At 32.6% G+C, this 12,157-nt stretch overlaps 1 protein-coding gene across 2 annotated transcripts; it reads right to left on the reverse strand.

The window, feature by feature from the left end:
* Positions 1–5,431: 5,431 nt before the first annotated feature.
* On the reverse strand, positions 5,432–11,368 carry LOC143045313 (uncharacterized). 2 transcript variants are annotated; one of them, XM_076217746.1, is made up of 5 exons: positions 11,200–11,368; positions 8,181–8,468; positions 7,152–7,223; positions 6,606–6,675; positions 5,432–6,098 (listed from the first exon to the last, which is right to left on the reverse strand). In XM_076217746.1, exons 1-5 carry the CDS (start codon positions 11,285–11,287, stop codon positions 5,690–5,692), a joined length of 927 nt encoding a protein of 308 aa, XP_076073861.1. In that variant the 5' UTR covers positions 11,288–11,368; the 3' UTR covers positions 5,432–5,689. The 2 variants fall into 2 exon arrangements, with proteins under 2 accessions (XP_076073861.1, XP_076073860.1); XM_076217745.1 differs by having other exon boundaries at positions 5,433–6,098; positions 11,191–11,367.
* Between the last annotated feature and the right edge of the window lie 789 nt (positions 11,369–12,157).

Below are 12,157 nucleotides of genomic sequence, written 5' to 3' on the forward strand. Positions count from 1 at the left end.
ATGGTATCTAATCTAATTTTAAAAGTTTTATAAAGCTGATATAACTTCTTCAGGGAGGCTGTTCTATATGTCCACAACTCTACTGGTGAAAAATACTTCCTCAGATCAAGGCGACTTCGTAGTTATTTCAGTTTTTCATTGAGTGGCGACTTGTCTTGTTTAGTTGTGTTGTGCATCTCTAGTAAACCACGTGTTACTCTCTTGTCGTATAATCATGTCAATAACTTGTATACTTCTATCATATCACCTCGTAAACGGTGGAAAGGGAGGGTTGGAAGCTGGAGTTTTCGTAGGCGGTCTTCCTATGGAAAGTCTCTCATTGCAGGCAACATTTTGGTCGCTCTCTTTTCCGTTTTAAATTTTTCTCGGAGTTCAGTATTTTTGTGATTTTTCTTTTTGCACATTCTCAATACTTCTCGTAATGACAGCCTGAATGTAAGGTGATCATATACTGTTTGCATACTCTAAATTTGGTCTTATAAGTGCCTTAAATAGTAACGTAAATATGCAGTTGTCTAGGTGTACAAAGGAACGGCGACTGAGGCCTATAATCTGATTAGCTTTATTAACTTAATTTTGAATATGATTTACAAATGACAGATTCATGTCAATTGTTACTCCAATATCTTTTCTGTTTCATCATTTTTAAGGTAAGTGCGGCCTTCATTATTTGCATCGTGTAATTTAGAGAGGGACGAAAGATACCAGAGGAACAGTCAAACTCATAGATTGAAAATAAACTGATAACGCCATGGCTAAAGATTAAAAAGAGAAACAGACAAATAAAAGTACAGAAAACACATAAAAGAAAACTAAAGACTAAGCATCACAAACCCCAACCCGGGGTGATCTCCGGTGCTCCGGAAGGGTATGTATTACAAATCCCGTAAATAGTCCAACTCGGTAGGTCACATTCGTGAAAAGTGAGGGATATTGTAATTACGACATAAGGAACATATCCGATATCATCTTTGATACGGTTATTCCTTAAAGGTCAACCAACTCAAGGTGGCGTCCGTAGCATTTAAGAAAGGATAATTTCAACTTCACCATTTTGAACTCTTTGTTTTTTAATAGCTTCCTTGTGAGTAGCAATCCTCTATCAAGGAAATCATTATTGGTAAAACTTTACACTTGTCTGAGTGAAATTTTAAAAACCAGGTAAAATCAAATAGGATATCAAGGTGTTCCTTAATAAATTTCTGACCGCTCTGGTCGACTATTTCTCTAAATAATGAGGTATCGTCTGAAACAAGAACACATCTGATATAACATTGTTTGGCAAGTCGTTGTTGAAAAGAACGAATTAAATTTGTCCCAGTACAGAGCCTTTTGGAATTCCACTGGTTACATTCCCCCAACTTGATCGTAACTCATTGTTGCTAATTACTAAGGACACTTTGTGAATCATTTTCATATGCGGCACCTTGTCAAATGCTTCCATTAGGTCCATATAAATTGAGTGTAATATACCTCTATTATTAAGTACCTTATGACTTTCAGCAGAAGTAGATCTACCATCCATAAAGCCAAACTGCTGTTTGCTCAACGAATTATGTCTGTCCATGTGTTCAATAATTTGCTTTCGGATAAGTTTTTCCTTGATTTTACAAAGGATGCTTGTGAGACTTACTGGACGGTAGTTTGAAGCTGATTTAAATAAAGCAGTGACTATAGCAATCTTTCAATTCTCTGGTATCTCCTTCCTCCTTTTCAAATGAAATGTTGAAAATCATTCATAGAGGTTAATCTACAACAGAGGCTAATTCAAATAGTACTTTTGGATGGATTCTTTCTGAGCCTTGTGATTTGGTTATGTTCAATTTACCAACAACTTTCTGGCTTCTTCTTTAGTAAATCAATTAACACTTCACTGCTATCTATAATCTACATGTTTCATTACTGGCATATTTTTATCATTTTCATCAGAGAAGACACTGCTAAAAAATAAGAACTTCTGTCACTGCTTGCCACTTTTATTGTGTTATTTTCTGTTTATTTAGCTCTGATATATCAGATTTATATTTTCTTTTAGCTTAAACATATTTCCAAGTTTTTACCTTTTGATTTTGCTGGTTCTGCAACTTCTCTTTCCTTTTATTTTCTTTCTTTTTTAGTTAACTTTCTATATTCCCTATAACTCTCTTCACTCTTTTTTCCCATGTATCTTTCCCAAAGTCTATGCTTACGTCTAACACTGCTAAGAATCTCTTTGCTAGGTGTTGCATTAACTTTTAAATTTGTTATTGGCTTTTTTGCACATGCTTACTCACAGCCTGCTTGAACGTGTACATAAAAGCTTTGAGCATATCATTAGTATTTTTATGTTCTAGTTCTTTTTCCAAATCTATATTTAGTACATGTCGCTTTGCACCATGGTCTGCTTTATAGTAATTTAATCCCTCTATAGCACATTTTGTGAATTTAAATTAACACATATAATCAAATTTTAAAACGCTATTGTCACTAGCTCCTGAAGGGCGTAGGTGCTCAATATTTCCTAAATTATTAAGATCATTCACAATTATCAAATCTAGTATGGAAGGGTCTTGGTTGATACTAATTCTATTTGGCTTAGCTACCATCCTAAAAAGTTCTCTCTAAGACATTTAATAAATTTTGTACTTGTTTTAGTCTTACCGGTCCAGTTCTCCCAATCTATATCTGGGAAATTGAAATCCCCATTTATCAAAATATCAGTGTAAAAATGACCAAGATTACATGCTTTGTTAAATAAATAATTTCAAGTCTTGTGTTTACTTTCATCTGGAAAAGGGCTTTTGTATATACATCCGTATGATAAATTTTCCTGTCCTGTTAATGGAATCTTAATCCATACACTTTCTTCAAAATCAGAGTCAATATCTACTTCTGTTTCATTGATAGTGTTATTATATAGACTATAATTCATCACTTTGACTTACTAGTAAAATTGCTTGGAAATAACTCATATCCATTTGAATTTGATTCTGCCTTCGTTATAATATTTCTCATATTTTTTTTTTTGAAACGACCTCTGTAATAGCTATAATGTCTGGTGTATCAGCATCACATAGGAACCTGGCTTTAAACTCGCCTTATTCATAAATTAAAGCTATCTTAATTTGTGTATATACAACACAAACCCTGGTGATTAAAATCATTTACTAACTTAACAGAACATGAACTAAATTATCTTCACTTTATACAACTTGCCTTTCCCACGGTTGGCCTCTAACAATGTACATAAATTTCCACAATTTTCTTTTGTTGTTTATATCCTTTGTTTCCTGTATTTTTTATTTACTAGCTTCCCTTTCTGACGTTGACATGTCCTGTGTTATACTCAATTTTGTAAGAAGGTCTGCATGATTCATTAAGTGATTTTAGTTTTGATAGTTTTTTTGCAACAGTGTTTGGTTTGCCTCTGCATCTTAAAAGAAGATCCTTATCGGTCTTGGTTTTAAATCATTGTGTGTGTCATATGAATCAATATTTGCTTATTCTTTTCTACGGTGACCCAACCTTGCCATATTATTATCGGAATCAAGAAAATCAAAAAGACTATTTACAAAGTTTGTGTCTTCAACGGGTCTACTTTTACATTCATTTTCTTCTAATTCTGCTGCACCAAATATGATTATATTCTTTTCACGTAGTGCATTATCTCTTGAAACTGAAACTTTCTGATTAATAGATTCAAACACTTTAGCTGAAGCCTCACTCATGTCAGTTTTACTAGCAAGTTCTTGTCTCAGATCATTGGCCTTGGATTCATCAACTTTATGTTTAATGTTTTCCTCGAGCTTTGACACCATGCGCTCCACTTCATAGCCTCTTTGAATTTTCAACACCTAGCTTCAACTTTAAAATCTGTCCTCAAATTTTTCATAACTTTGGTCTCTCATGTGGCACAAACCAATGCCGGACTGGTGATTTAAAGTGCTCATAGTTATCATCTGAGAGTTACAAACAACGATTACAATAAAACGTACAATACTCACATTACACAATCTTGTCATCTTCCCCTTTGAATACCTTCTGACATGACTAATAAAACCAGCCATTCTTCATATATTTTCTTTTGTTCTTGTTTTCCTTTTGTGTTGATGAACTAGAAGTTGCAGAGTTCCTTGTTGCAGATCCAGACATTCAGTACAAAACATAATGGCGGATTTGTTTACACTTGTAAATAAAGATTTGATACTTTGTAATGTTTGACATCGTTTAACCACAGTTTTAGACTCGCAGCTGATTTTAAACACTTCAAACTATTTAGAAATAAAATGTACGCTCTAGGCCAACCACACTACTTCACTAAGCGCCACCGGAAGATGTATTACATTACATCATTTAAAAAGACATTCCAATTCCTGCTAGCACTTATTAACAACTGTTAGAGAATACAGTCATGGTATTTGATCATTGCAATAATCTACTATTTTAGAACATTAGAACAACATACCTGTTTTAACAGCCGTTTGGCTTGACGTTTGGCAAATTATGCACAGAGAGCAGAAAAAGACAACGTTGTACATGGACATTTTAGGAGAAGAATTTTACACACCCCCTTGATGAGGAAGTATAAATTAAACTTCCTTACACATGTTACAGTATTGTATCGAAGTTTCAATGGTGGTTATATCGTATTGTCTCGGGAGATTTAATCAGTTACAACCCATATAATGACATTCGTTCTTGGTTTTTAAATCTTTTGTTCACTACAGTTTTAAGTCAAGCATTAAGGTATAATAAAATTCAATACTTATTGAACAATAAATAGATTTCCGTAATAGCGGAAAAACACACAAAATTCGGGTCACACATAAAAACGAGAGAAACACATCAACTGAGGAAAACAAAGGTACAACGGGAACACAGAAGTGCAACAAAAGCAAAGGCCATCATACATAGAATCGAACTATTTCATGTATTTGATAACTACTGCGGACATATTTCCGACATGGTACAGGACATTTTAAGAAAAACTGGTGGATTGAACCTGGTGTAATGGCTAGTCAAACCTTCTGCTGTATAACCAAAACACATTAATCCCTAAAACAAGAAGTACGAAACTAGGATAAACGCTTTAGTCGTAAGTCGGGAGCGTCTTGAATGGTGGGTCATATGTTTGTATGACTGTTTTTATTGGAATTCTTTGCAAGTTATATTTTAGATTCTTGGTGATTCAGACATATGTTTATTGTTGAAAACTATAAGTTGCCTTCTATATGTCTTTGATTATTAGTGTTATTATATATGTTGTTTTATGATGTATATAGACTACACAGATGAACACTTGCATTTCAATAAAAAAATAATGTCCGAGAACAGAACCATTAATTTACACAAAATATGGGGAAAACATCAAAATAGAAAAGTTCACAAGTATTAAACTACACTTTATATTTAATGGTCAATTAAAATGTACTCCGTTTATAGTATTGGCCTATATTATAAGTTTTTTGGAAGCATGTACTTTCACGAAGTATCTAATTTTTTATTTTTGCTTCTATCGACGACTGTTTTATTTGGTTCAAGAACCGTAGAGTCTTTCGTCTGGCTATAGCCTTATTCTTGTCCACAACTGTGGCATTCCCAAATTGAGCTTCTTTCACAGTACCTATTTCTATTGGATCAAGTTTAAAGTACCGTGGTTTAACTGACAATATATTTTAACTAGAATCATCGTTTGACTGATTCGATAATTTTAACTAGAATCATCGCGTGCTGTTAAGTTTATTTCAAATTCTGCATAATCGTAATGTTTGTCTCCAGTTTTTCCAAGAATTTTTGCAGAACCATTGTCTTTTTGTTGAACTTCTTCATATGTGGCATTAGTTATTGCCGATTGTCTATTCTGGTCAAGAGAGTCATACACGGTCATATAAGAATGTGGTGCGTTAGTATGGTATTCGATTTCACTTTGTGGAGAATTTTCCAATTCTCCATAATTATGACCATCTGTTTCATTTCCAAGTGTGGCATAGTAATTATTGTCTTTTTGAATAGCAGAAGCGTTTGAGTTAATGTAAGCAACATTTTGATCCCCTGTATAATCTTGTTCGTCAACTTCATTTTCATCAGGAACTTTCCTTGCAAAACAGGACAAAGAGAAACTAAAATGTAAAATGATATTGTGAAGAATATTTGTTTTGTTTTTAACTGTTGAATACAGGTTTCATACCAGTGACAGGTCTAGCTAGCTATAAAACAAGGAATATCCGATTTGATTTTTTCTTAAGAGTTCGGTATTTTTGTTATTTTACTTTTTTCTTTATACAAAGCGCTGACTTTTTTTTTATGACATCCATTGATTGAAATTATGCCATTTTAGTTTGTTGTAATTCGATTAATGATAATTTAAATAAATGAATTAAAGAAAAGGTGTTCAACAAGTTACATTAAAAATGGTGATCACTACACATCACTTAAAAAGCTGATAACAAAAAGCAATAATTCAAAGTAAATGACTTTAAAATAATATTGCAACCTCAATTCCAAATAGTATAACTTTTAACTGATTTACGTAGTTTTAATTTGTTTCTATTTTGTAAAATATCTATTAACTGAAGATCAAATCAAACTTAGATTGAATCTTTAAACAAAGTCAGCTGAATACGTACCGTCTAAGTATGAAGATAACAACTATCAAAGCAATGAAACCAAAACCAGTTACAATGCCTGCAACCAATCCTGAAAAAAGGTAGTACTAGTTTTACTTCAATATCTTGTAAGTCTTTTACTTTTGCATGCTGGTTAATAATAAATATATAAGTGCAAAATGTGTATTGTTAAAGTACGTAAGCTGACCTCTAAATATCTTCTGGTTATCGTGTCGTTGGGGTATTGCCCCATTGATGTGTGCCCCTTGTAGTGTGTTGTATTATAGATACTTCCTGTTATCCGTTGTCATGTATATTTCTTAAAGCTACTTAATTTGCTTTGATGTTCAATTGAAAGCTAGTATAATGTGGTATCTTGAAGTGTCTTGAGTATCACTTGGCTGTTCTGTGATGCCGCAATATTTATTATTTTAGTCTTTGATAGTGTGTCATATACACATTTCGTAGTTAATTTCAAGTATTCAAATTTTCTTTCCGTATACTCTGTTTCGTAATTTAATTTACCTAGAAAATGGAATCAGAAGACTGGTTTATACATGTACTTACCTGCTATGCTTTTGTTGCTACCCACTTTTGTTGGACTGGATGTAGATTGATTTATGTAGTTTGTTGACATACCTGAAATAACGTAGCAGACATTCTTTAAATAAATAATATGCTAATATTAGAATAAAAGTAAATCACAAATATACTGTACTCTGAGGAAAGTTCAAAACAAAAGGCCATAATCAAATGGCAACATCAAAAGCTCAAACACATCAAACGAATGGATAACAACTGTCATATCCATGACTTGGTACAGATATTTTGTCAAATAGAAAATGGTGGATTAAACCTGGTTTTATAGCTAGCTAAACTTTTCACTTGTATGACAGTCGCATACACTTCCATTATATTGACAACGATGGGTGAACAAAACAAACAGACATTATAGGTAAAAATGTCAAAAATAGGATACAGCAGTCAACATTTTGTTATAAATTTAATCACTATGAAAACAAACAATCAAAGAAGCACAAGAAGGCATATAGACAAAGCACATTTGCAAAAATGAAAGACAAGAATACAAAAAACAATCCATAGAACAATAACACTATGATATGATGTATAAGTACAGAGCTACGTCAAGTGTATATCACCAAAAACAGACTTAACACAAAAAGCAATATCATGTATTTCATCCAAGGGACATCTCCTAAAACTTGTTCAATAATTATCCATATATCAATGGTGTCACGAATGCAAAATATAATTCTCTTTGATTAAAGATTTCCTTCAATGCCAAATTAAACCAGTGCATGTAAAATGCACAAAAGTGTTGCTTTAACACTTTTAAGTGACTTAACTATTCGAGATATAGTCAATATATAGCATGCTAAGTTTAGTGGAATGTGTCTCGTTTTTTTATAGATTCTGTATCACAGGTAAACATATCTCTGTAAAGTATAGCTTAAGCAACATTAATTGATGTATAAGTTTTCTTCTTACGCTTTTAATGCTCAAATTTTTCATCAAATCAAACATTAAGGCAGTCCAAATAATAATTTTTCTAATGTTACCAACTATTCTTTTTACCTTCGACACACCTGTAAGTCACATTTAGGTATTTGTATGTACCAGGGCAAGGATCGCCATCTTTATTCGAAGAATCTGGTAAACATATTTGGTTGTAATCACAGTTACTCGCTACACGGCTGGTATCTGTTCTTTTACACGAATAGGACACGCTAGAACTTACACTACGGTGAGGACACACAATGGAGTCTGTTCTACCATAAACGGCATCTTCAATTATAATGATTTGTGTTGCTGAGCAGGTGAGCGTTGGACTTTTGGCACCTTCACATAGAATGTAATTCAGATCTGAAAAAATTGATAAGATACAATTCGATAACAAAACAATTATTTAATTCATGTCGTAACATGTTTTTTTGTTTGTTTTTTGGCGTTCCGGTACTTGGTATTTTCCCCTGGTAATGAATTTTGAGGTTTGTGTTGAGTACATTACGTAATTGAGAAATTTGTTTAGGTCTGTTCATTAATGCGACGTTTATTACAAGTTTGGAAATAATTGTACAATAGGTAAAAACCATGTCTATATTATATCTTAAATGTCTAAAGAATAGTTTTATTTAAACAGTTCTAAATTAGAACATTAGAAATTACTAGTATTTGATTTATTCAACAAGTAATTTAAACAGTAAAGGTGGCTCGTGGGTCCATAAATTTCAGCAAAAAAATTAAACTTTATTTATTACAAATTTTATTTATTACACTATTAGTTATTACTTTATGATATGGTACAAAAATCAAGCCAAAAAATTGATTCGGTTTGGAGTTATGACTTTTAAAATGTTTATATCATTGAAAAAGCTCCAAATTATTTCCTTTGGTGCAAAAATGCCATTTTTTGGCAATTTGTTAATATGTCTAAATTTGAAATATCTTTTTTAACTCATCAGTGACCTATATTTTTTTATTATTGTTATCAAATAAACTGTACATAAACTAAATAATTGTAAAATTTAAGCGATTTCAGTAATTAGGTTATTTTTTTATTTCGATATTACCTCTATTTCTCCTATTAGTTCAACAGAAAAAAAGGACATTAACAAAAATGTATGCTTCTTCCAGAGGCAGATTGTGAATGAACGGTGACCCCATTTTTTTTATTTCATTTTTCTTTTAAGTATATGATAAAGTTCATTTTAAACAGACATATCATGTTAAGGAGGGGTATTTGCGAAAAATACCAGTCGAGATAATGGTAAATTTCGCGAGCCGTAAGACGAGGGGAATTTATTCTCAAGACTGGTATTTTTCGCAAATACCCCTCAAGAACATGATATATCTGTTTAGCTATTACACCGAATGTTAATGTTAAAAAACGCATTGATGATCGTGACGTTACAAACGTCCAGTCGGATAGAGTATTTTTGGCAAATACCTCGGCAGAGAGGGTAAAAAAGGCATATACTTTTGGCAAATACCCCGGCGGCGTTAAAAAATGAACGATATTCATTTGATAACAGTAAATTGGTGAAAAATACACTAGCTATCAACCAATCAAAATCCCGGATTCTTACATAAGGTGTAATTAATAAAAAAAAAATATAGCGAAATCCTATATTAGAAAAAAAAAATGATTTATACCCAGGAGCCCCCTTAAGAGCATTTATTTAGCTACGATTTTGACAATGAATTAAAGTATTTTTTTTACATCTACAAAATAAGCGGAATATTGAAATAATAATGCACAGAATTGCAGAAGTGAAAACAAGGGAGATTTTCCTACGTCGTTCGGTCAAGTAAGGTCGCACAAACCTGAAGTTTAAACGATATACCTATTTGCTTGTTCAATAACTATAACTAGTCATGATTAAAAAATAAATAAGAATATATGGTATGATTGATTGCCATTGAGTCAACTATTCGGTAGTTTTTCCAGTTGTAATAACTCCAAATCGGAACAGTCACATTTTGATACTTTATTAGCAGTGTACAGACAGTACCAGACCCAGGACATAAACAGCTCCAAATAACATACAAAAATATACAAAAGCAGTATCTTTAGTAAGAGATAAGTGTCAAACGGATTAACGTCAAATAGGACAAACATAGATTTTAACAATTGAATTAATTAACTACACGAAAATGTAAAGTGTTGGATAGACGTATTAACAAATTGTCACAATAGCACTTTGAATATAGTCTCTGAATTTGATTTATTTCTAATTCTAATTTGTCCACATCTTGGTTATAATATCATAAAAATTTATTGCTACTCCTGTTTGATTTATTGATACTTTTATCAAAAGCCAACAATCATGGTTCTGTTCATACCTCTCCTTTCGATCACTTTTATCAAGAATGAATCAATCAAACCATAAATGTCCTCGAAAGATCAACACTTAAATTGAAAGGTTATTAAAGCAGTGAAAATCGTTTGTAATATATTAAGGGGTTTTTTAATGGTAAAATTGGTGGTTGTTTTCTGGTAGAGAACCAATGAAATCACAGCGATGAAACATACACATCTTTTGAATGCCAGTTGAATTTTTTTTCTATGCGTTTACATCCATATAAATGTAATGTATGTCATCGATATGTTAAGATATCTGTAAATAGCTAGGTAATGCCGAATAGTAAAATCAGGATTTAGTTGACGGCGATACATCAAAGTCATAAGCTACAAATGAAGGGTTCATTATTGTACTGTACGTAGTTTCAACAATTATATGTTATCGTACTGTCACGCTAGGTTTCTTCAGTTACAAACTAAAATTACCCATGTTATTAAAATATTTAAATCTTTCATTCATTGGTGCATGCATTCAGTCATAAAGTATGGCAAGCCATAATAAAGTTATACAACACTGTCTAGGAAGTGCATAAAAGGCCTAGTGATTGAGGGGAATTTGGAAAAAGAAAAAATAAAAAAGTAGTAAAACAAATAACGTTCAATTAATTTTAATTCGATTGTATTTTTAAACACAAATAATAGATTGCATATTATCATCAGCATATGACTTTCCTTATTGAGACCTATCGTGTTTTTTTTTTTTAAACTACTAAAATGACATACCTGTATTACCATTATTTTGGCCTGACGTTTGTCTAACTAGACACAAGAAACAGCAACAGACAACACACCCGGAAGGATAAAGCATTGTTCCTTTCATTATCCGTAGAATCAAAAATAAGCCGATATTGTAGGGTCACGCTAGGTCAACCAAAAATACTTATGTTATTAAAATGTTTAAATCTGTAATCCATTGGTTCATTCAGTCATAACAATTTAACACTTAATCTAGTTAAGTGTGAAAAAAGGCCTAAAGGGGAAACACTTACAATTGACAATGACTAATTATCACCAAAATTGTGAATTAAACGCTTTTGTTTAACTGCATAATGAGTTACAGATACAACCCAGTTTTTATCTGTCTTAAACACTCTTGACACATCTTTTTTTTATGTTCACTGCCGGGTTAGTTACTCGTGCTGTGTAGATGCAGTAAAATGTGTCCCCGTGCCTGCAGTGTATTCCCTAATATTTTTACAGTTAGGTTTTTTTTCTTACAGTGAGAGAGCTGTCTTCATATTCCATTGTAGTGCCATTTAGTCTCTTGTGACGAGTTGTCTCATTGGCAATCATGCCACATCCTTTGTTTTATATTGTTTATTTATATGTGTCCTCGTATGCCATTTTCACTCTGTAATACGGTCAAAATCTTGGAGGTCATAGACGGTTGATATATGTAAATAAAATTGAGAATGGAAATGGGGAATGTGCCAAAGAGACAACAACCCGACCATAGAAAAAAAACAACAGCAGAAGGTCACCAACAGGTCTTCAATGTAGCGAGAAATTCCCGCACCCGGAGGCGTCCTTCAACTGGCTCCTAAACAAATATATACTAGTTCAGTGATAATGAACGCCATACTAATTTCCAAATTGTACACAAGAAACTAAAATTAAAATAATACAAGACTAACAAAGGCCAGAGGCTCCTGACTTGGGACAGGCGCAAAAATGCGGCGGGGTTAAACAT

The sequence above is a fragment of the Mytilus galloprovincialis genome, chromosome 9 (assembly GCF_965363235.1).
Source record: "Mytilus galloprovincialis chromosome 9, xbMytGall1.hap1.1, whole genome shotgun sequence".
Classification (NCBI taxonomy): Eukaryota; Metazoa; Mollusca; class Bivalvia; order Mytilida; family Mytilidae; genus Mytilus; species Mytilus galloprovincialis.